The 24,685-nt window shown below is 44.2% G+C and overlaps 2 protein-coding genes across 5 annotated transcripts in view; one reads left to right on the top strand and one right to left on the bottom strand.

The window, feature by feature from the left end:
- The window catches only part of LOC308580216 (uncharacterized protein), a 161,792-nt gene that overhangs the window by 2,931 nt on the left and 134,176 nt on the right, over positions 1-24,685 (top strand). The gene's annotated exons all lie outside the window — the stretch shown is intronic.
- Positions 1-24,685, bottom strand: part of SCN8A (sodium voltage-gated channel alpha subunit 8) — a 107,382-nt gene that overhangs the window by 74,348 nt on the left and 8,349 nt on the right. For all 4 annotated transcript variants that reach the window (XM_081181212.1, XM_081181215.1, XM_081181214.1 and 1 more), the window contains exon 2: positions 2,277-2,606. In XM_081181212.1, the coding sequence (XP_081037338.1) occupies positions 2,277-2,552 (276 nt within the window). In that variant the 5' untranslated portion in view covers positions 2,553-2,606. The remainder of the gene's footprint in view (positions 1-2,276; positions 2,607-24,685) is intronic.

Raw genomic sequence — 24,685 nt, 5'->3', positions numbered from 1 at the left:
GTCCCAGAATCCCTTGGTGCACGATGAAATCTATTTTGCACCCAGCCTAATCTAACCTAATTAAAGTCTGCGCAACACCTCCTGCACTACCCCCAGTTCTGGGAGAATGGACACTTCACTCTCAGAGGTAGTAGGAGCTAGAGACCATCAGTGGAGGAGGTGAGCAGTTCACCTGGCTCCCCTTCACAGTTGCTGGAATTGCCCTTTTTGAACCTTTGGCCAGCAGAGGGTCACCCCCTTTTTGGGGAGCAGCTTTGGGGGGGGAAGCAAGGACAAGGGCCACCCCCAGAACATCATCTTCTATGGAGATTGCCTTGCCCTAAATTGTTTTAAGTGCTTTTTAACTTGTACGCTTTAAATTTTGACTTTTCAAAATAAGGGAGTAAATGTGCCTGGGAAGAGAGCAACTGGGGAAAGCAGCTGGCACCCCAATTGCAGTGGTTCTGGGCAAGTGGGTGGGACATGTCTGGTAAGGGACATGTGGCACAGGGAGTTGGTGACTGTGCCATGTGCCAGACCTCCCTTCAACCTGAGGAACTGTGGCTGTCCTATCAGCCAGCCCTGGGGTCTGTGGCTGTTCAATGTTAGGTTGGTCCTGCCTCACCCATGATGTGATCGTGGATAAGGAGGCTGATCTGGTCTGTATTACTGAGACCTGGGTGGGTGAGCAGGGTGGAGTTGGTGCTGGCTCCTTGGTACAGCTCCATGGCAGACTTGAGGGTTGGGGATGGGGAGTTGCTGAGATTCCATCTCTGTCTCCGGGCTTTCTGGCCAGTTGGGTGGGGAGCCAGAGTGTTTGTTCCTGGTGTTGGGTAATTGGGACATATTAGGGATTCTGCTGGTTTACCACCCACCTGACTGCCCAGAAGTCTCCCTGCCTGAGCTGACAGAGCTGGTCTTGGAGGGAGTGTTGAGGACTCCCAGATTGCTGGTGTTGGGGGACTTCAACATCCATGCCGAAGCCATTAGCTCTGGCATGGCTAAAGACTTCACGGCTGCCATGATGGCCCAACATGTCATTGGCCCAACATATGTGGACCTTGTTTTCTCAGCTGGGCAGGAAGAGGGTGATCTGAAAGTGGGGGTTATTGACATCAGTCCCTTGTCATGGTCAGGTCACTTCCTGTTGAGATTTAGGCTCTCAGCATCCTTCTACCTCTGCAGAGGCTTGCTCCCTGGCTTGCAATAATCATCTGAAGCCCTTCTTCATGTGCCCCCTCCATGAGAGGTCAAGAGGGACTAGATGGACCCTAGGCCTGATCTAGCAGAGTTCTTCTTATGCTCATTGGCAGGGGCTTCATAAAATGCAAAAGGCTCATGTTTTTGTGTAGGCTATTGGGTATCACACAACCACCCCCATTTATGGTACCAGTTGCACGTATAGTTAAAGGAAGCACAACATAGGAGCTGGTTGTGAAACGGGCTCTTTAGCTTTCTTGACTGAGAGCATAACAAAACTGTTAAGAGTAAATTAGGTAAAGTAAAATGGAAGGGCTTTCAATGTGCATCATTAATTTTCCACGTAAAGCCTTATGGCAAAGTTTTAAGACCCACCCCCTTCCACTTTAGAGGGAATCGGGCTGCCAAGTCCCACAACCACTTTGAGGCTTATGCTCAATATGTGGTGGTGATGATGGTCTTTTATTAGTCTAAATGGTACACTGAGACAGTGAAAGGATGGAGAAAATGTCCCATCACTACCCCAAACCCAGATCCAATAACCTTTCGGGAGCATTTGACGCAATTAAGTAAGTCAGGTTCTGGATTATATGGTGGCACACCACACCTATCTCTTTGTCAGGTCTAGATACATTTCATCTCTGTCCAAGATGAATTTTAGAAAGTCACCATGGATAGAAGACAAGTCTTCAAATGCTGCGAATTGGCCTGGGAGACACCGGACCTAAAACGCCATGGTGTTTCTCTTTCTTGACTGTGATGGACTGACTGCCACTCCTTTTCTCAGTATCTGTTGCCCCTTCCCCCTTTTATTTATCTGCCTACTCCCTACTAGATGTGCTGACTTCCAGAATTGCTTAAGCTACGCATCGAGCTATGTGCAGATTTTGCAGAGCTATCAGCTACCCCAACAAACGATCAGATACATTTCTTCCCCAACCCTGAAAAAAAATGAAGAGAAGATTCGTATTTGAAAAGCCCACAGAAAAAGGTCCCCTTTCATATGCAGCAAGAGACTCTTGCCACCCCAAACCTGTAATTCCTCCTGGGGACAAAAAAGACTTGAGTTTTTAATAGGCTGGGTCTTGGTGACTCACTTTCTGCGTCAAATAGAAAGGGTCAAAGTCCTCCAGTGGCACAGCAACCAGGCCTTTTGGGATATCCCCATAGATGAAAGGCAAATTCTTCCCTGCCTCCAGGTCACTGTTTGGTCTTGGTCTGCTCTCTTCGTCGTCATCTCTGTGACTGCTGTCTTGCTTGGGGCGCTTCTTCTTCTTATCTTCTGCGATGCGCTTCTCGATGTTAGCCAGAGATTCCGGAGTGAAAGGTCGAAAACTATCAGGGCCTGGTGGTGCAAGCAGCCGCCCTGCCATTTTTTCATCCTGCAGAAACTTATTTAGTTATGATGCGCCCGGGATAGGTCAGCTCTGTAGAGGAGAGAATAGGACAGACGGTCACAAGTCAAATCCTCAACATACTGGTGGGTGAATTGAGTATTTTTGGAGGGAAGAATGAATGAGGCTTGTTGAGCCACATCTCCATTGAGATACCACCAATTGTTGCATTGGTTTTACCATTCACCCTCTCAAGGGGAGCATTAAACAAAGCTGCCTGAGACAATGAGCTCAACACATTCCCCAAGTATCTCACTTAAACCAGAGCTAGTCGACATGGTACCCACTGGATGTTGTTGAGGGGTGCCATATTCCAGGGATCAAAAACCCAGACACCCCACCATCACCACTGGGGCACCTCCGCCACCATCCTGCACCTCCCTCCCTCCCACTCCGTGCTGCTAACCCCTTCCTCGCCCAGCTGTTCCCCCTCCCTCCCCTCTCTTATCATTGCTGTCTTTGGCCTCCTGCTCACGAGGGGAGGCTGAGCGGCCCCAGGAAGGTCACACAAGGCCAGGCAACCGCTTGGACCGGCGCGGGGCCTAGTGCGGTCCTGGGATTCCAACTCCCATCAGCCCCAGCCATCATGGTTAATGCTCAGAGATTATAAGAGCTGTAGTTTAAGAGCATCTTGAGGGCCACAGGTTCCCCATCCCTGTCTTAAACTACTTAAGGTTGTCAAGTTCACTGGTCCATTATAGAACTCATGTAAAATGGCAGATAACATGGATGAACTCTCTACTACTTACTGTATTTTATGATACTTAGTACTACCCTGACAACTCTACCTCTTCTGGAGACAGCTTTTTAATATTAAGACTGGCCAACCACTCCAGAACTTTTAAATCCTATGGTCCACCTATTACTGTTTTCCTTCTGAGCAGCTTCATTTTGTGATGCCAAAAGTTCACTGGTGTTTCTCTAAGAACCGCTAATGCCTGAAGAGAAACATGGCAAAGTTTGCAAGAGCAGATTCCTTAATAAGAAGATGCCTAATGATGGACAAGTTACCCTGATCTTCCAGGACAGTGTCTAGCTACAGGGTAGGATTAGCAATGTTCTGTGTTGTAGTCCCAGTTGTATGGGTCCAACAAGCTTAACCAGAGTCCAACATGAATCAAGCATGCCCCAGAATTCACCACAATGCACAGGAGTTCCATGGCAAATGCCTGTGTGATCCTTGGCAGATAAGTCAATTTGGAAACCCTTCCCTAAAAGTAGAAAGACTGAGCACCACTGTGTCAGATTTAACCAAAGCTTCACACATGAACCCATCTCTTTTAAAAGTATATTAAGGTAGGCATCTTCAGCTTGGCATGCAACAGTTCAGCACACAAAACCAGTGGCCCATCACTGTAAACCACAGTTAATGATTCACTATGAATGCCCCTACATGGGTTGTTTCGCTTCTCCCTGCTAGTACACAGAGGAAACAAACCATGATCACTGGCTTAGTGTTATGTTCAAACCAATGACCATGGTTTGCTTCACTCCAACAAAGCACAATCAGTAAGCCAAAACAAGCCTTGGCTTCAGATCATGGTTTGCTGAAAATGAAACAAACCACAATCCCTCTTTCAAAAATAACTCTAAGTCAAAGACCTTGGTTTGATTCCTTCCAGTGCTAGCAGGCAGCAAAAATCAGGGTGGGATCAACTCATACACGGTAAACCATGGTTTATGGCTTACCATGATGTTTGAACATGGTCAATACAACATTAGAACAATAAAACCCCAACACTATAATTTTGGCACAAATGTATGTCAATCAATGGTTTAAAAAAGCCAATGCAATTCTGGGCTGCATCAATATGAGTATAGCATCTAGATCAAGGGAAGTAATAGTGCCACTGTATTCTGCTCTGGACAGACCTCACCTGGAGTACTGTGTCCAGTTCTGGGCACCACAGTTCAAGAAGGACACTGACAAACTGGAACGTGTCCAGAGGAGGGCAACCAAAATGGTCAAAGGCCTGGAAACGATGCCTTATGAGGAACGGCTAAGGGAGCTGGGCATGTTTAGCCTGGAGAAGAGGAGGTTAAGGGGTGATATGATAGCCATGTTCAAATATATAAAAGGATGTCACATAGAGGAGGGAGAAAGGTTGTTTTCTGCTGCTCCAGAGAAGCGGACACGGAGCAATGGATCCAAACTACAAGAAAGAAGATTCCACCTAAACATTAGGAAGAACTTCCTGACAGTAAGAGCTGTTTGACAGTGGAATTTGCTGCCAAGGAGTGTGGTGGAGTCTCCTACTTTGGAGGTCTTTAAGCAGAGGCTTGACAACCATATGTCAGGAGTGCTCTGATGGTGTTTCCTGCTTGGCAGGGGGTTGGACTCGATGGCCCTTCTGGTCTATTCCAACTCTATGATTCTATGATTCTATGAAACATTATTCTTATTACTTTTATGTTGAAGTAATGGCAGGAGGATACAATTTTTGGCCCTGACACAAATGCACATGCACCACATGCTAACATCTGCATGTGATGGAGCTTTTCTGAATGCCAGTGTTAAAATACATTTCAGGGATTGGTGAGTTTGATGGAGATGGGGACTGAGGAGGAACCCATATCTATATGAAATATCTTCAAATGTTGGCTGATTTGCTCTAGTATATTTCTCCTCTTCCCTTTCCGTCAAGCTGCCTGCCTGAAATCCTATAGGCCGCTAAGCAAGAAATCAATCTCTGCCATCCACAGATTCAGCTAGCATTTTAAACTAGCAGATTATCCTAACTCAGCACCTTCTTTTTCACTTCTCCCTTGAGCAGTACAATACTGTTCACACAAGGCCACAAAAAGCCACACAATCTCTTCATATTACTCATGCCATTGGAAGCCACAAGTATTGGTGTTAAGATCAGAGTATACAGGTAAAAGAAACCATGTGTCCCAGGTAAAATTTGGACCAGTAATGCTTTGATTTTTAACCTTTAAAAGATTTTATGGGTTTAGTTTGTTGGCTAGGGCAGGCATGGGGAAACTATGGTCCTCCAAACATCATTAAAGACTCCAGCTCCCACCAGCTGCAGCCAGCATGGCCAATGGCCAAGAATGTCCAACAATATCTAGAGGCCACAGGTTCCCCAGCTCTAGTCTAGGGACCTGCATCTTGCTTTGGGTGCAAGAGGGATCCTGAGTTTACAAGCCTTGGAAATCAGGGAAAGAAGGGCCATGCCAAAAAAGATGGATAGATGGCAAATAATTCTCACTATTCGGCATCCATACAGTACCAGGCAAAACCTGAATGCAACAACCTCCTGCATTGTTGAAACATCCTGTATTATGTATTACATGCAAGTATTTACTGGGGGGGGGGGAGAAGTGGCTAGCTGAATACCTTTTCTAGGGTTGCCATTAAAAAGAATGCTTGTTTCTATGCCTTAACTGCACAGGTTGGGGTTAACAGCAGGCTGATCTTGCAGACATGAGCAGAAGATGATAATTCTTATCTTCATGCAGCAAAAAACTTCATCTGCTGCTGATTTCTGCAGATAAGGTTTCTGCTCCAAGGACAAGAGCAGTTCAGGCTTTTTACTGATCAGTTGGCAACCCTATGTCTGATCTCAATAGGGACCTATGCATATGAAGCCAAAACTACCGGTAGGTGTTTTTTAAAATCAAACTGAATTTAATGCAAACCTTCTCCTCCCCCCCCCTCCAAAAGCCGACCAAATTCCATTGCCAGTTAGAAAATACGTAAGATTTTAAAAACAGAGATGCTACTAAGAAAATTTCTTCTTTTTGGCAGGCATCATGAAAAGCAAACAAAGACATATTTGTTTGAAGGATGACTCTAGAGAAATAAGTTTGCATTCTGCAGGGACTGCACAGTGTCCCCAGCAAAGAGGCCGCCACCAGGTATGACGTGCTGTCAGACCAAATAATAAGTGTGAGTCAGAAAAACAGAGTTTGTCTGCATCTGGTGCTCCTATGTAGAACACACACACACAGAGATGCACAAGCAGAGTCCCGTCCCCCCCTTTCTCTGTAGTTTGACACCTTTGCCGGAGAAACAGGAAGGAGAATGAAACCGTGATTCAGGACTGACGATTCAGAGCTTTTCGCTCTGAAGGAAGGGGAGTGGAATTCTAGAAGCTGTGCACTGATGCAACGGCACTGCAGCACTGCAGACTGAAATACAACAGAGCACACGAGCTTTGGCACTTAAGGGAGCCGTCTAACTGCTGGATGGGCAGAGGGTTTTTTAAGGTGCAGAAATAATCCCGTTGCTTCGTGCACCAGACACAGAGGGACTAACTTGTAGAAACAAACAGAGACGATACAGATATATTCAGCAAACAAGAGAAAGGCACATACAAACACAAAATGCTTTTTCACGTACAATTCTTACAGCAGAAAACAACTGGCTAGCAAGGACCCCTTGAATAAGGAATGATGACTCAACATACTCCTTGAAGCCAACGATCCCCTACGGGGCCAAATCATTACGATGCAGCTATAGCCGCATGGAGTCAGTCATCACCATCATTAAGAAGTCTAGTTTGCCTTCCTTACCCCTCTCAGCTCCGGCGCCACTGAAGACACCTAAGATTAACACCACCTTAACAGGAGTTTATTACTGTAGTGTAGCGAGCAGACTGCTGGGATAACCCCGACTCAAATCCCCACTCAGCCATGAAGCTCACTGGATGACCTTGGGCAAGTCACCATCTTCTAGCCTTACCTACCTCTTAGGGCTGTTGTGAGGAGATGCCACACTGAGGAAGGGTGGAAGCAATACAACACCCCCATAATCAAATGGTTGTGTGAAGAGGTACTGCATGTTGGACTGTCTGAGGACACACAACTGCAAAACGAGGAAGGCTGCAGCCTTTAACTGGCAGATCAGCTGGCTAAAGTTTTTCTTGATTCATCAGAGGGAGTAATTTTATTTGATAAGGCTGCGAAGGCATTACCTGTTTGCTTTAAGGATATTTTAGCTCTGGTTTGTTACTGTAACAGATAACAAAAAAAAAAAAGGAAAGATGACCAGTGCCGTCTAACAAAGAATGGCAGCTTTCTTCTTCTTTTCCATTAGCTCCTTTGGCATATTAAAAAAGGCATCTATAATGAGGTTTTGGTAATATGCCCATGTGTTTAAATTTGCCTTATTAATAGATTAATCAGTTAAACATCATATGATTAATCAACCAAAACTTCTTTAATTGGCTGATAGTGCTAAGCATGAGACAGTGAAATATTTACTTCTGCAGTTTATCCAGAGCAAGCATGCAATACCAGTCAGTTGAAGCACATTTCATCTGCAATTATAGCATCACCGATAAACCTCACCTCCAACCTTATAAAGCCAACAGAGCAAGCAATCATAGAGAAAGGAAGAGCGATTTTGCCCAAGGCCACACTAGCAGAACTCTAATCAGGTCAACTATGCCCTGCAGGACCATTCCGCCACCTGAGATTCTCAATGTCTCCCAGGAGATAGGGAGGTTTAATCCTATAATCAATTTCCAACACTACACAGATACACAGTGCAAGGAAATGAATGGGACAAGCCATTTTAAAAAGTGCAGGTCCTTATGAGAAATTTATGACAACAACAACAACATCACCCTTCATCCATAGATTTCAGGGCAGTTCACAACATAAAATCACAATATAAAAACCACAAAGTAAATAATAAAATTAAGAACAACTACAAACCAATAAACCAATTGTAGCCTAGCCATCAAGTTTTATAGAGACTGACTCCCACCCTCAAAATCTGCTGTCCCTATTTACTCCCAGACAGTGGATTGCTTTTGACACTGGGGAAGGAGAGGTTTAAAGAGGCCTTTGCCCTTGCTGTAATCTAAACACCCGTTCCCTGCAAAAAACCCCAACCTCAGTCATTGACCAAAGTTTTTATCTTGTATTTTTATGTTGTGAACTGCCCCTGAGATCTATGGATGAAGGATGGTATACAAATTTAATAAACACATAAAATAAATCTTGTGTGATATTATGGCACTGCATAGGGCCACTTTATGAGCCTTATAGCTGCAGGAGTCTTCAAAACGGTTACTCCACAGTTATTTTGACGGGCACAAATGAAATGGAAAGCGATGATGGAATTCTTGGGATTTACTCAAGAAAACCCCAAGTAAAGGCATAAAGTAAATACTGGAGAAGACTCACGAGGGTCCAAAGGAACTCCTTGGGCACACCCACATCATTTCCTCAATGGAGAGCTGGAATATTCCTTAACCATGGGTCAAAGATCCATCTCAAGAACACACAGAGATTCTTGCTACAGCCTTTGATGGGGAGGGGGAAACCCCTCATGCTACCTAAGTGTGGAACCCACGCTAGGAGGAGCTACAAATACTTGAACCACAATGCCTCTTGGTTGCTGTGAAGCAAGGGGGAATCGCTCTGACATGACAGTGTCCTTTGTGCGATTGTGGGGACTTGTCCTTTCATTCATCATGAGTGGAAGTTGCTCAACCCACAGTGAGTATCCGTTATGGCCGCACACATGCTTACAAGTTTTCCTTGGAGTGAACAGATTGAACAATCCATTGGACATAAGGAAAACAAAGGGGTTTGACACAAGGAAAATAAACCCACTAACTTCAGGAATTCCCAAACTCCACAACACCACGGACCACTTGAAAATGGCTGAGGGTCTTAACAGATCACTAAAAGATTTCTCTGCCTGGTGTAGCAATTGTAATGTGCTGCGCTAAATGCTGTGTGATCTTTAATTCAGTTTTTACTGACATAGTGTGAAAGAAGCTTGCAGGCCCCTGAAAGTTCATGGAGCACAGTTTGGAAACCCCTGCATTACTATGTTAAAATAAAGAGCCGTTACCCCAGGGGTCCAGTCTCAATGACGTTTGAACAGCATTTCTTAATTCCAAGTAAAATGTAGCCATTTGGGTGGTGATGACCAATGCTAGCCAAATAAGGAAGTGGCCCATATCAATGGTGTATGCCTGGGTTAGCAACTTTTTCTAACTGTGTCCTTCCTGGTCCTGCTACCCAAACAGCAGCTTTGAAATGGGAACATTTTGAAAATGTGCTGCTCACATTTTAATTTATCTCGCAGCTGTCCTTGCTCTGAGTCAATGGTAAGGTGTTGCATATCTCCTCCTGATCGCTACCCCAGCAACCAAACTGTTCACCTGGAAAGGAAATAAAACAAACTGAATAATCAGATAATGGGGGACCAGAGGAAGGTGTCTGCACCATGAACGAAGACTGTAAAATTTGGCTAAACCTCTGGGACTCTAATTAAAAAGCAAACATCTGGGCACTTCAGGAAGGCTAGAAGAGAGGGAGTTCAGAGGCAAGGTCTGGAAGGCAAGCCCTGTGACAGCAGCCTTAAAGGAACTGGGAATCTAAGGTTTCAGTCTTGCGAAAATAAAATGGCGGAAAGAAGGACATATGCTGACGAGACATAAATATTTCAAAGGATGTCAGAAAGAAGGAGGAAAGCAAGTTGTTCACTGTTCCCACAGAGAGAAAACAATGGATTCAAAAAGGCTTAAGATGGGCTTTAAGAAGAAATGGGGAAAGGAAATTTGCCCGCAATGCTATCCAGCAAGGAAACAAGAATGTTGAACCCCATTCCCTGGGGAGCACTGGTAGTATAAGGATAGCACATCTGGGCTAAGAGCATATGTTTCAATGACTCATGGGAGCCTTAGAAGATTAGACTAGTTCATGGACAATAAAGCTATCAGACCCAGTGGCTATATTCCAATTCCATGGTCGAAGGCAGTATGCCTATGGGACGCCTGAAAGCAGGAACTGAGATGAACAGCAGTGTAATCAACCAGTTGCCTCCAGGAAGCCCAGCAGCAAGACTCTCCTACTGTTGTAGTAGCCACATTGTATTCAATGTTTTCCTCTCCTACTGTTGTAGTAGCCACATTGTATTCAATGAATTTGTCTTTGTTCTCTTTTCAAACAGTCTAAACTAGTGGCCACCACATTGCACAACTTCGATAGTTAACTAGTGCTTGTTTACACATCACCCCAAAAAAGAGAATGTGTATGTATGTGTATTTGCATAAAATTAGTATAAAATAGAAATTCAATGCATCTTTCTATAGCATGGAAGCTGAACCAGGCACCCTGTGTGGCTCTTCAATCTGCTGTCTGTTCAGGGGCTGTTGATGGGCAAATTTAAGGCCCTCCCTGCTCTCCCTTCCTATTGCACTTTATCTTAAAACTGAACTCAAACTACGTAAGCAGCCTTTCAAAGACAGAAGATAGAGGGCTGCCCCCTGATCAGCCCTCCAAACTGAGGGCTTCCTTCTGCAAAGATGGCCACCCAAACTCCCACATCCACCAGCATGGGTGCCAGGTCATCAGTGGTGATCCTAAAACTTTTTACTGGTGACCACCTACCCCTTGATCTCAAGGATGAAGCCTCTCATTCTTGCTCCCTGGATTTTTTTTAAACATTCCTCACACACATGGAGAAACTGCCTGCTGATATCAGTACCAACATCATTTGCTTCATGGCCTAAGATTTCTCCCTGTCCCCTGCAGATTCCAATAAAAGCACTTATCAGAGAAAATAATATCTGGAATGCCAAAGAAATATTGGCTGATAAAATCAGATTGTTGCAAATGTTTCATTTTGCATTGATCATCAAGCGAATCAATTTATGATTTGTAGAGTGTGACATTTAAAATTTCACTGCCCAAAGGGTGATTCTTCTTGTGCAACCAGCTAGTGCAAGGAACATCAAGGTGTGCACTTCTAATTGTGTGGGTGCTTATGCAAAGCTTTGCATATCTGTAAGTGGAATTATGATGTTCCTGCCAATGGATCAGCATTTTTGCGCTCTTTTTCCCACTTGACTATGCCACAAGAGAAGAAGAAGAAGAGTTTGGATTTGATATCCCGCTTTATCACTACCCGAAGGAGTCTCAAAGCGGCTAACATTCTCCTTTCCCTTCCTCCCCCACAACAAACACTCTGCGAGGTGAGTGAGGCTGAGAGACTTCAAAGAAGTGTGACTAGCCCAAGGTTACCCAGCAGCTGCATGTGGAGGAGCAGGGAATTGAACCCGGTTCACCAGATTACGAGTCCACCGCTCTGAACCACTACACCACACTGGCTCTTTATGTTATTTATTTATTTCAGAAGATTTATAAACTGCTCACGCTATAAAATATCTAAGCAATGTACAAAAAGCAAAAAATAAGTATGCAACAACACCAGAAATAATACATTTAAATGACAGAACAGTCACAGTAAATGATTGGTGGAGTATTATTATTATTATTATTATTATTATTATTATTATTATTAGTCAGGAAAGCATTGGGCAAATTAAAAAGAAGTCTGAAAGAGTGCACCTGAACAAAAGATTGTCGGAGCATGGCCTCTCTCAGAACTTGATCCAGTTCTTTAATTCCTACTCCTGCTACCTTATTCCTTGCTGTGGCCAGTAAAGCAGAGGCTGTTACAGCGCTTAGGAATAAATAGTAAGTGTTCATCTACTGCATCATTGCTCAGGACTTCCCTTCCATCTGTCTTTTGTCCTGTTGCATTTTGGTTTTACACAGTACTGTGTGATCGTGATATATTATGCAGATTAAGGATATTTGCATACATCTCCTCAGATCTTCATAATATAATCTGTTTCCATCATTCAGGTTTTCAAATATCACAGGAACTGTCAACAGCGGAAAGGCAGATAAAAAAGGGACAGATTTTTTGGGGGGGATACGTTGAGGGGTTACAATGACAAAGACTTGCAACTTGGATATCCAAGATTCTAGAGGTGCTAATCTCTGTGCCAGATAGTACCTGGCCTTGTGCAGCAAACCAACAGAGCATCTAACCTTCTAGTTACTGTATATATGACTCCAGTTTGGGTGCATACCTTTGTACTGTACTTGAACAGTTATAAGAATCATAGGAAGCTGCCTTATAGTGAGTCAGACCATCGGTCCATCTGTCTCAGTGCTGTTTACACTGATTGGGGGATGCCAGATATTGAACCTGTGACTTCCTGCACACAAAGCCGTTTTCAGCATACATCTTTAGTGCAGCAACCCTGGGACATGATATTGAGAATGCCAGGCTTTGCTGAAATCAATGAAACACTATCAATGGACAGGACCCTCTCGTCTACAATGTCTCATGGGGATCACGGATTTGCAGGGCCAGCCCTCCCATGGGGCAGAGTATGGCAGCTGCCTCAGGCAGCAAATTCTGAGGGGCAAAAAAGGGCTAGAAAGGTGTGCCATGGGGTCTGCCCTGCAGCCCTAAGCTAGCTTGCTGCACTAGCATGGCTGGCACACCAAGGGGTGACCTGAGTTAACCCACCTCAAGTGACATGCTACACCCACTCCACTGGGGTGTGGTCCTCGATCTGAGGAAGGGAGGAAGCATCGGTGGCACTTCTTGCCTCAGGCACCAAAGGGTCTTGGGCTGGCCCTGTGAATGTGCCACTATCATTCATAAAGGTAAAGGTAAAGGGACCCCTGACCATTAGGTCCAGTCGTGGCCAACTCTGGGGTTGCGGCACTCATCTCGCTTTATTGGCCGAGGGAGCCGGCATACAGCTTCCGGGTCATGTGGCCAGCATGACTAAGTCGCTTCTGGCGAACCAGAGCAGCGCACGGAAACACCGTTTACCTTCCCATCTACTTGCACTTTGAAATGCTTTCGAACTGCTAGGCTGGCAGGAGCTGGGACTGAGCAACGGGAGCTCACCCTGTCGCGGGGATTCGAACTGCCGACCTTCTGATCGGCAAGTCCTAGGCTCTGTGGTTTATATATATATGGGCCTATTCCAACCTCTTTTTCTGAATGGTGGCTGCTCGTGCTGCACAGAAAAAGCAATTGGGTTCCAGAAATTCATTGTGCGATTGTGCAGATAAAATATAACTGATAGAATATATATATGTATATAACTGATAGAATATATATATGTGGACTGTCCCTAGATCAAGTGACTTTTCTTCTTTAAGTTCTCAAAGTTCCTAACCTAGCTCAAGGTTGTCGTCTGAACAAGCCAGACACTTAACTGAGAATCCATCACAGTCAGTCCATCCTTTGAAAAATAATACTTGAGAGCCGTCTTACGCCAAAATGGCAACTAAGGATTCTGCTTTGGCAACTGCAACCTTGGTTTAAGGAGCCATGTGGCACCTAGATGATATACAGTGGTACCTCGGGTTACATACGCTTCAGGTTACATACGCTTCAGGTTACAGACTCCGCTAACCCAGAAATAGTACCTCGGGTTAAGAACTTTGCTTCAGGATGAGAACAGAAATTGTGCTCCGGCGGTGCGGTGGCAGCGGGAGGCCCCATTAGCTAAAGTGGTGCTTCAGGTTAAGAACAGACCTCCGGAATGAATTAAGTACTTAACCCGAGGTACCACTGTATCTGAGTTTCCAACACTGTTAACCATATAGAAGTGAAAAGTGCCTGGTGAAAAGTGCCATCGCATACCCTCTGACTGGAAAGGGGCGCATGCAGCATGTGACATTAGTGCTCAGGACTGTCTCAACACATGTTGCTGCTTGAACCAAAGAACAAGAACCCCCTTCCACTATTCCACATACAGTAGCAGACTGGGGTCAGCAGGCTAGTTTAGGAGGTGCATGAGAAGCTGTGCGGCACATACAGGTAAGCTCAGCAGCAACAGTTGTAGGCAGGAGGCTTCTGCTGTTTCCCCTGACATCTGCCACCTGAGGCAAATCCATCATTCTGCCTTATGGTAGGGCCAGACCTGCCGGTGCTGTTTGCTTTTGCCTTTCAACCCTGAAAGGGCATTCAGGACAGCTTACAAGAAAGTGCACACAGGCACACACACAACAATCCCTCTCATTAAAATATCAACACTATAGATTCATCAGTCCAATTAAATCCATCAACAGAATACTCAACAACCTCACCCAAATAAAATAAAAAGCAGCGTGTGTGTCAGAGGGAGAAACAGGGCGAGGGTGACCCTGCATAATTCCAGTTAATCTAAAGATCAGGTAACCAGGTAAATACCTGTAATAATGATCTTTGAATTTAGATGAGGACAGGTCTAAATTCTCCCCATGACAATTTCGCACACTACTGATATACCACTTGCACATGCAGCTCTAAAAACAAAATAAAAAAAAAACCACACAAAATTCTTTGAAAGAATATAATAACATTTTAGCCTGAGGCTGCCTCTTTCCCCCGCTCCTTGCCATTTTAGCTGGAAAGTGCAGAAACTGTCATATATGGGTAAAAATGTGGCCTCAAATACCTGTGATGACATGTCATCCCTTCCAGGTAAACTGTATGAGGCGGGGGAAAGATGTCTGCTCCCATAGAACACCTTTCCAGCTGTTCCAAGTGGCCTACAACCTGAAAAAACCGAGGCAAGGTGGAAGAGTCTAAAAGACAACTCTCAAGCCAGATTCCAAAGCAGACCACATTCCAATCCATTTAATCAGGATCTGTGAACTGGGTGAGTTTATTTTAGAATGCAGACCTGCCCACCCTCACCTTCCTAACTACTGTACACTTTTTTAAAAAATGGTTTTTTTAATTAAAGAGTTTCTTGGTTTACAAAGGGATGCAGGTGGCACTTGGGTTAAACCACAGAGCCTAGGACTTGCCGATCAGAAGGTTGGCGGTTCGAATCCCCGTGATGGGATGAGCTCCCGTTGCTCGGTCCCTGCTCCTGCCAACCTAGCAGTTCAAAAGCACGTCAAAGTGCAAGTAGATAAATAGGTACCGCTCCGGCGGGAAGATAAACAGCGTTTCCGTGTGCTGCTCTGGTTTGCCAGAAGCAGCTTAGTCATGCTGGCCACATGACCTGGAAGCTGTATGCCGGCTCCCTTGGCCAGTAAAGCGAGATGAGCGCCCCAACCCCAGAGTTGGCCACGACTGGACCTAATGGTCAGGGGTCCCTTTACCTTTACCTTGGTTTACAAAAGTCTGTGCATTGTCCTTTTTTCAGGTTGTAAAGTCTTTTCTACAGCTCAGTTATGCTTGACATATGGTTTCTAGGTTTTGATTGTGTCAGAAGCTGCATGTATTTAACTGGCGGGTGCCTTTCTTGGGTTTATCAGGAGTGACACATTTCACATACAGTTTTATCCAATTTACCTAATTGTGTGTCCTCCAGGAAAGACGGTGCTGCTATATCTCAAAGTGGTATTGCCATTATTTATCTGCAGAACGTTATTAATCAAGAAGGCCGAAAAGGATAGGTCCACAAGACCTTTCAGTGCCTGTGGAGCAATGGCAAGAGGAGGCTATTGCCTCCATACCCTGCTTAAAGTATTCCAGATGCATCTGACTGGCCACTGTGGAAAACAGGATGCTGGATTTGATGGAGCTTTTGTCTAATCCAGCAGGGCTCTCCTTAAGTGCTGAGCAAGAATGTAGGAGGCTGAACGTCTCCAAATATCCTGGCTCCACACCGAAGCACCACTGGCTGAAGCTGATCCAAGACGTTATGACAAGAGGAGCTTCCAGCTGCAGTCCTATGCGCGTTTACTTGCAAGTATGCCCCCACTGAATACTCTGGGGTTTACTTTTGAGTAAACGGGATCAGATTGCAAGGATACAGTTGCAATAAACCCTAACAATTAAAGATATATATAAAGTAGGTGGATTAGCCGTTACTTGGATCCAACCGAAATGAATTTAGAATCTGGATGTTAAGCAAGAATTGAGTCTCACCATACAAGTAGTGCTTTAACATCCAGAATTTGCCAAAGGACTGTTCCTAAACCCAGACAAAGGTAGTAAAAATGTTCCATTTGCAGCAATCTTTGTACCAGAGTTTAGATTCTGTATGCGTACCTACAGCTGCATACTGGGAAGTAAACGCTCTTGATTTCAGCGAGACTTACGGTACTTCTATATGGGTATTGTCAAGGACCACAATTTATTGGCTTTAAAATGTGGCCTATTGATTTGATTTTGAGAAACCGGATTTTTAGTTATTAGCGGCTAATCCGTATAAAGGTCTATGGCATGGATGAGGAACCTGTGGTCCACCACATGTTGTTGGACTACAGGACCCAACATCCATGACCATTTGCCATGCTGAGGCTAATGGGAATTGGAGTTCAGCAAAAACTGCAGAGCCACAGGTTTCTCACCTCTGGGGTCTATGGCAACAACCAGTGTAGAAAGCCATGCACTGCACTATGACTGGAGTAAAGGAGATGTGTTAAGAAGCTGAGTTAGAAAACCGCTGATTAAGGTTCGATAGCTTACCTAGATGCCTCCATGATGGAATTGTGGGGTTCAGGAAAGCACTATCCATGAACAGTTCTGCGTATATGCCTGCTTCAATTATTTAATTTTCAAAAGGGCACTGTAGCAAGGCCTTCCTTCCATTACCAGCATCACATTATTTTTTCAAGTGTTCCCTACAGTCCATTTAGTGCTGCATTATGAAGTTATTACCATCAATAATTAAAAGTCCATTGTTCAAAATAAATGAACAGATGAAAATTTTGAGGTCGGATCCATGCTTCAGTGAGGACACACGTGTGAGTGTCTGTGTGTGTGTTTTACAATTCTCCCTTGGGGAGAATCTTACATATGCAATGTACATTTCACCACAGAATAAATAATGATCAAATACTCATGTCTCTAAGCTGGCTGTGTGTGTTTGTGTGTGTCACATTAGATGCTCATTAAACAAAATTAATACATGTAGTTTTTATGACACCTTTGAGTAGGCAAAGCAATTTATATTCTCAGACAATTTCATTCATTCTCGCAGCATCTTTGTGCGTTGGGCAGGTCCATTTTATTATATTTCTTCAATGCAAAGACAGAGAATTCCACAAAGAAATGCTAGAATTGGATCCTGCTCCAACCCTAAGCCTCCAAGTATGTCATTATACTTTCTTTTCCTCCTTATTTCTCTCCTTCTGCCATGTATTTCCCCCTTTTAGAAATAGCAGGCATATGATACCCCAAATGTTCTCCCCTTGTCCTCACCTGCATAGGAACAGATGACCCCTGTTGGTTCAGACCAAAGGCTCGTCTTGCTCAGCATCCGTTCTTGCAGTTGCCAACCAGATGCCACTTGGAAACCCACAAGCAAGACATGAACACAACAGCGCTCTCCCCACCTGTGATTCCTCGCATGCTGCCTCTGCATACCTAATGCACTAATTAGAAGTAGCACAGTGCTCACAGCTTCCTATCACGTAAGTTCACCTCATGTCGCCCCCACCGTTATCGCCTATTAGTGGACACATTCTTGCTTAGCCAAGGGATTTTGTGATCTGCCTTGCATCCGTGCCTCGAAGACTCATCTGCAGCAAGGGCAAGTGAAGGGGCTGGTTGGATGAGAAAACGAACTCTTGCAAAATGGGAGGGGTTTTCTACCTTCCGCTTTCTCCTCTTCCCTCTTGCCCAGGGACAGCACACCCAGAAGTAGGCAGTGGCATACCTTGGGGTACACAAGGCAGCCAATGTTAGAAACTCAGATATATAAGCTAGGTGCCACATGGCTCCTTAAACAAAGGTTGCAGTTGCCAAAACAGAATGTATAGTTGCCATTTTGGGGCAAGACGGCTCTCAAGTCTTATTTTTCAAAGGATGGACTGACTGTGATGGATTCTCAGTTAAACGTCTGGCTCGTTCAGACGACAACCTTGAGCTAGGTTAAGAACTTTGAGAACTTACAAGAAGAAACATCACTTGATCCAGGGACAGTCCACATATATATTGGCCTATTCCCACCTCTTTTTCTGAATGGTATCTGCTCTTGCTCAGGCTGCACAGAAAAAGCAATTGGGTTCCAGAAAATCCCCCCGATTGTGCACATAAAATAGACAGAATTCTACAGGATGGGGCATTAGTGTGTGAAAACAGTCCAGATCCAACGATCCCCAGATGGTGGAGATGGCAGGCGCCATCCTGGAACCCAGGCATCTTCATTTGGTCGCAAGCGGTTGAAAGCCAGGAGCTAAATGCGCCTGGCGCCTGGCTAATTTCAAACACTGCAAGGCACAGGAGAGACAGTGTGTACTAAAACCTAGTACACTTGCTTCTGTGCTCTGAATGCATGTGCTGTGTTGTAGATTGAATGGGGACACACATACCCAAAGCCTCAGTTATCAGGGTCTTGGTGCCTTCAGGGTGGATGTTTACAGCACCGAGGGCCTTCTGGCGGTTCCCTCACTGCGAGAAGCCAAGTTACAGGGAACCAGGCAGAGGGCCTTCTCGGTAGTGGCGCCTTCTCTGTGGAACACCCTGCCACCAGATGTCAAAGAGAACAACAACTACCAGGCTTTCAGAAGACATCTGAAGGCAGCCCTGTTTCGGGAAGCTTTTAATGTTTGATGTATTATAGTATTTTAATATTCTTTTGGAAGCCGCCCAGAGTGGCTGGGGAAGCCCAGCCAGATGGGCGGGGTATAAATAATATATTATTATTATTATTATTATTATTATTATTATTATTATTATTATTATTATTACAGGGAGGGTTCATGCCCAGCTCTATCTTGCGTGGTACAAGCACCCTGCAAACTCAGGCTTGTTGTCCTTGAACTGGAGAGGAGGAGAGGGAGTGAAGCTTGGACCTTCTGCCAATCATACTGAGCTTAGACCCTCTCCCCTAATTGCATGGGCATGCCTAGGAAGTGAACCCAGGACCTTTCACCCCCCAAATGCAAACGATTCCCCTAAACTAGGGGAACCTGTGGCCCTGCAGGTGCAATTGGGCTACAGTCCCTGTTATTCCTGGCAACTGGCAATGTCGGCTAGGGCTGTGGAGTTGGGAAGCCCAACAACTGGAGGGCTATCCCTAACCTAGGGGAATTATTTCCATGTTGGGTGGGAGATGTCCTGGGCTCTCTTCCTAAGCAAACCCATGCAAATTGGCTTGGGGGAGCAGAATGAGGGCCATAGCTCTGTGGGATTGGCTATGAGTCCTTGCTTTACATGCAGAATGTCCCAGATTCATTCCCTCATGTCTTCAGTTAAAAGGCTCTCACATGATACAAAAGACCTGTTCTTCATAACCCTGGAGCGTTACTGCCATTCAGAGTAGATAGTACTGGGCTTGGTGGAAAAAATAGTCTCACCTGTGCAAGAGAAAGGGAGGCATTGGGCCTCCATTTCCAAAAGTGGATGGAGCTACTGGTGTCCAGGAAGGGATGTAAAGGGGTGTTTAATCAGGAAGACTTGAGAGGTGGGGATGAGCCTTAACTTCCACTCCAGGCACAGACTGCTCATCTAACAAAAGTATGGATCCGACATCACTGTTATCACCAACTGTAGCTTGTTGCTATTGCTGTCACCATAACTGAAAATCATCTTAAAGTACTGACACATGTAAGGCAGCTTTCCAAGGGTAACTGATACTGGGAGATCATCTCTTGAAATAATTGTGGTCAGCTCATCAGAAAACTCCATTCATGGTCACTCAAACATGCAAATTATACTGGGAATTTTTAAGGAAAAGAAATGAAATATTGCCGGATATCACAATCCCATTATTTATAAGTCTGCATTAAGAAGTATCTAGTGTTACAGAACTGCAAAGCAGAGAAGCAACAATAAAAAGAAAAGATTATTTATAGGCTTCTGCATGAGCAGTGGTCCCTAACTTGAACCCAGATTCTAAATCATACTATGCCTTTCCCACGGAATCCCCTACCAACCCCTTCTCCTGTAGGCTATATACAGAGCAAGAATCCCCTAATAATTCTTTCTGATAACCAGGAGCCACTCTCCAGCTTGTTCTGCAGAAAGGTTAGAAAGGGCAGAGGTAGGGGAGAGAAGAAACCTAGGTACGGCACATGGAGAGGCATTTTCTAAGAATCACATCTGTTTCTCTTGCTTGACCGAGGGCTCTGCCTCTGACTACACTAAAGCCCCCTGCCTGCTCCATTGTACAAAGAATTGTTTGTGCAACTTTCTTCTGTCCATGATATTCCATAACTGCTGTGCTTTGACTTTAGCAGTCATTGGTCAAGTGTATCTTCTACTATCAGCATCTCCATGGAGGAGCCATATCTCAGTGGTGCAACACACATGCTGCATGCAAATCTGGTCTCTCAAGTCAAAAGAATCAGGTAGGAGAAGATCAGCAAAAACTCTTTCCAAGACCATCTGAAGAGTTGCTGTGGGACATTCCTGGGCTAGATGAGTTGATAGTCTGACCTAGTCTTAGGCAGCTGAATGTGTTCTCAATGTTTCTTCAAAGGTTTATAATTTTTTTTGCATTCTCTGTAGATAGAAAACAATATCACTGGGTTGGATCAAGGCTTAGCAATCAAAAGAACTGAATTAGGTCACTGTCTTGGTCTCACTTATTTCAGTGAGTCTACTCGAAATAACCTGGATCCAACCCATAATACTTACTAATGTCGTTGTGCCTCTGCGTTCTATGGAAGACGGCAAGTGAGAAGTGTGAGAGGACACCTCCCACTGCCTCAACATCCCTATGCTTGCCAGACTGGGCTTCTTGTATGTCCTACAGGAGAAGAAAGTCCATGTGAAACCCTGTATTTCTGCAACGCGCCAGTGAGCAGGTATATATAAGAAGTCCACACTAGTAACTGAATATGCCTTATCCCTTACCTTTAGGTTCCTATCTTTGTTGGCCAGGCAATGGTCCCACATAAGGTCCCACAACAGTTTACAGTTCTTAGGGACCAATGGTGAGATTCCTTCTGAAAGGCTCTTCAACAATCCATGCAGAAAAAGGTCTGTCTATCAAAAACCACAGACTCGCCACAATCCATGAGGTTGAGAATTCTAAGGAATCGTCAGCAAAGACTGGTGAAGCCCAGTTTTCCTTGGCAAAAGTCAAGCTGACTCTCCTTTAGCATGTTTCCTCATGTCTTTTTTGATGGAAATAGCATTGGCCAAGATGCGCAATGGATGTCTCCTTTATGGGAGGCCATAGAGGGAATGCATGAAATGTGGCAGCTATTTGGGAAAGGCGACTCATCTCATCCTTCTCTATTCCTGGAGTGGGGGAGAGGGCATGCTGACTTAAGATCTGTACGTGTAAAGGGAAGGGGAAAGCCATTTGGAACAGAGGCAGAGAAAGGGCAAGTTGAAGGTGAAAGCAGACTGGGGGTGGGGGATGGTAGTGCTGTGTCCCACTCTCTCTGGGGGCTTGATGTGAGGCAGCAGATCTGTTGCCTCATTACTAGGAATGTTTAATAAGCTGCTTGCCTCCATCTATGCTCTGCTTGTATATTTGTAAATAACCCAAATACTACAAAACAGCTTCCAGTGATTTCTCCTTTCCAAAGGAAACCAAAATCCGGACAGCATTTGCCCCCGCAATATCTCAGTGACTCAGACAAGTTGGGAGCGCATCACTTTTTTGGCCTATCACTTGCACTATATACTGTATTGGCCTGAATATAAGCCTCACTTTTTCCCAAATTCTGACTGTGAAAAGTTAAAGTGCAGCTTAAATTTGCGACCTTATAAAAATCGGCTTTTACAATATCGCTGCTGAAACAGACATACGGTAAAACGGAACGGGTGTGAGTACCTGCGGAATTTTAAGGGAGAGGCTTATATTTGGGTCTTATATTTCTCTCTCTCTCTCCCCCCCCCCCCGAATTTTAAATGTGCAGCTTATATTCAGGTGCGGTTTATATTTGGGCCAATGCGGTATGTATGTTATACTAAAATAGGATCCCAACACGAGAAGAAAAAACAGATCTCACTTTTAGGGAAGAACGTCATGAAAATGTGTCCCATAGTCTGAAAAACCACAGTAGCTGAATGAATACCTCAGGAGGTATCTGATGGACTACATGGAATTGGCGGAAATGACTGGCAGAATCTGAGACCAGGGAGAAGAGTCGGTGGAAGAAGATTGGAAGAAATTGAAAGAATGAATGTTAGAATGATGTCAGAATGAAGTTAAGTGGTTTAAGCAGCAATGTTATAAAGGTGTATGTAAAAATGGATTGTTAACAGGTGAGAATCCAAAGTTATAATATATTATGTTAAAGGACTAAGATAAAAACAAAGAGGGAAAGAAATTGCTGAATTAACTAACTGAATTGGAATACAAAAAAGGGAGGTGTGAGGAGGTCAGGGAAACAAGGAAATGAATGTAAGGTATGGAAAGACTGATGTATTTTTTAAAGTTTTTTTTATCTTTTTTGTATTTTGTATTTTTTCTTTTATTTTTACTTTTGTCTTTCTTGTTTTCTTTCTTTTTTAATTCATGTAATTCTTTTTTTTTTGAAACCTTAATAAATATCTTTTTTTTAAAAAAAAGAATACCTCAGGAAGTATCTAGCAATTACTCCTGTAGCAGTTGGCTATTCAACCACTTCAAGAACAAAACCACAAGCAAAGCATTTCTAACAGCTCGATCTTAAAAACAATTGCCCTTATCAAAGGAAATCCATATACAGAGGCAACTTTCTGACCCATGTTTCCCCATCTGCATTGTATTGGCCATCTAGGCCCCCCTGACCTTTGATTAAAGAAATGCACATCTCCTGTCCTAGGCCACTAGTTGTTTTCATGCATTATAAGTTGCCTATGATGAGAACCATAAGATCTAGAATCTTGCTCTCTTACTTTGGCAGGGAGCCCCATTGAGTTCAATGCACCTGACTTTCAAACAAGCAGCTTAAAAATCACACTTTGAGCCTTATAACATGCTGGGCGCTATTCTGGATTTCTCCCCCACAAATTCCATACGTCACCAGGGTGCCCATCTGCTCCCAAATGGGTATCGAAGCTGAAAAAACGATGAAAAGAAGGAGAACAAACTCTCTCCGCTCCTACATGGAAAAAATGAACCAGTTGCTCATGAGCAACCAGCAACTCCTCATTGAGGGCAATGTGGGGAGGGAGATTCTCATTGGGAGAGATGTTGAGTTTGTGTATTTTAAAACTAATTTGGGCTAGACATATTTGGACAGGTCCAGACACATACGTGAGTATTAAGATGGCAAATGGGGTGAAAGCTGTAGCTCAGAGCACGAGCCAGTATAAATTAAATCGAAGCCAAATCAGGGAAGGAAATAGACCTGGCACACACATACCCTGGAATTTGTACTGGTCCCCTGAGACACATTTTGTGCGTGCACAGCTGTCCCTAAAATCAATATAGCCACTGTAGAAGTAGTTATAACGCGCACATACACATCCTAAAGCAGCAATTCTGAAATGGTGTGCAGGGTTGAGCCTTGAGAGAAATGCCAGTATGCTGCAAGAAAGAAAGAAATTAAATCACAGCTCCTGGGAACTCAGAACACCTTGGCTGCTCGCTGTGTCTTTGGGTGAATCACTGGCCTGGCCTGCCCTCCTTCAGAATCAACCTCAGCTAGAGCTAAGTAAATCTGCCACATCTTCATTGGGTATGATGGGACCATTTGGTCACTACCAAGGAGAGGCCCTTTGCTGTAGCAGCACCCTGACTTTGTGCCCAAGAGAGACCTACCTCACACCTTTCTTACTATCTGATAGGAACCAGGATAAGACCTTGTCGTTTACTTGGGCTTTGGTTGGTTGATTTTGGTAGCTTACAGCAGAATCCCCTCCTTCTCTATTCAAAAGCAAATCCTATTGAGTTCAACAAGGCTTTACTTCCAGATATGTGGGTACAGAACTGCATCCTTAATTTACTGCGGTGTTTGGCTTTAGTCTCAGTCATGCTGCATGCTCAGTCTGGACTGCAGACACGACCTATTGGTTTCTGAAGTTTGTAAATTTGTGGTGGTGTTTTTATTTGTTGCTATGCTCTCTTGTTTGTTGCCGTTTTCGTTTATGATGTTTTTTAATGAAACTTTGCTAGGTAGCCTTGAATACCATTATGGCAGAAAAAGTGGCATACAATTCTTTCAAAATGAATGAACGCATATTATTGTCCAATATAATTATTCTTCCTCAGGGAAATTATTCTTTACCAGGGCTGAATGTACTCCTCAATCATTCAATAAATCCCTATTAAAGGCAACCTTTGAAAAAGCATCTATATATTATGCAGTTTGAGCAAATGAGTATAATTTATTTTTACTTTGCATAGAGTTTTCTGAAATTATTACTGTTTTCGTTTGGGTCCACTGCTCACAGGGCAGAGACAAGGATCTATGCAGAGCATTGAGTTTTATCAGGAAAATTATTCAGCCCTCCCTCTGGCTTCTGAGATTTTAGCAGGCTTTGCCCACAACAT

The sequence above is a fragment of the Podarcis bocagei genome (genome assembly GCF_964188305.1).
Source record: "Podarcis bocagei genome assembly, chromosome: 2".
NCBI lineage: Eukaryota > Metazoa > Chordata > Lepidosauria > Squamata > Lacertidae > Podarcis > Podarcis bocagei.
This window is presented reverse-complemented; position numbering and strand designations above follow the sequence as displayed.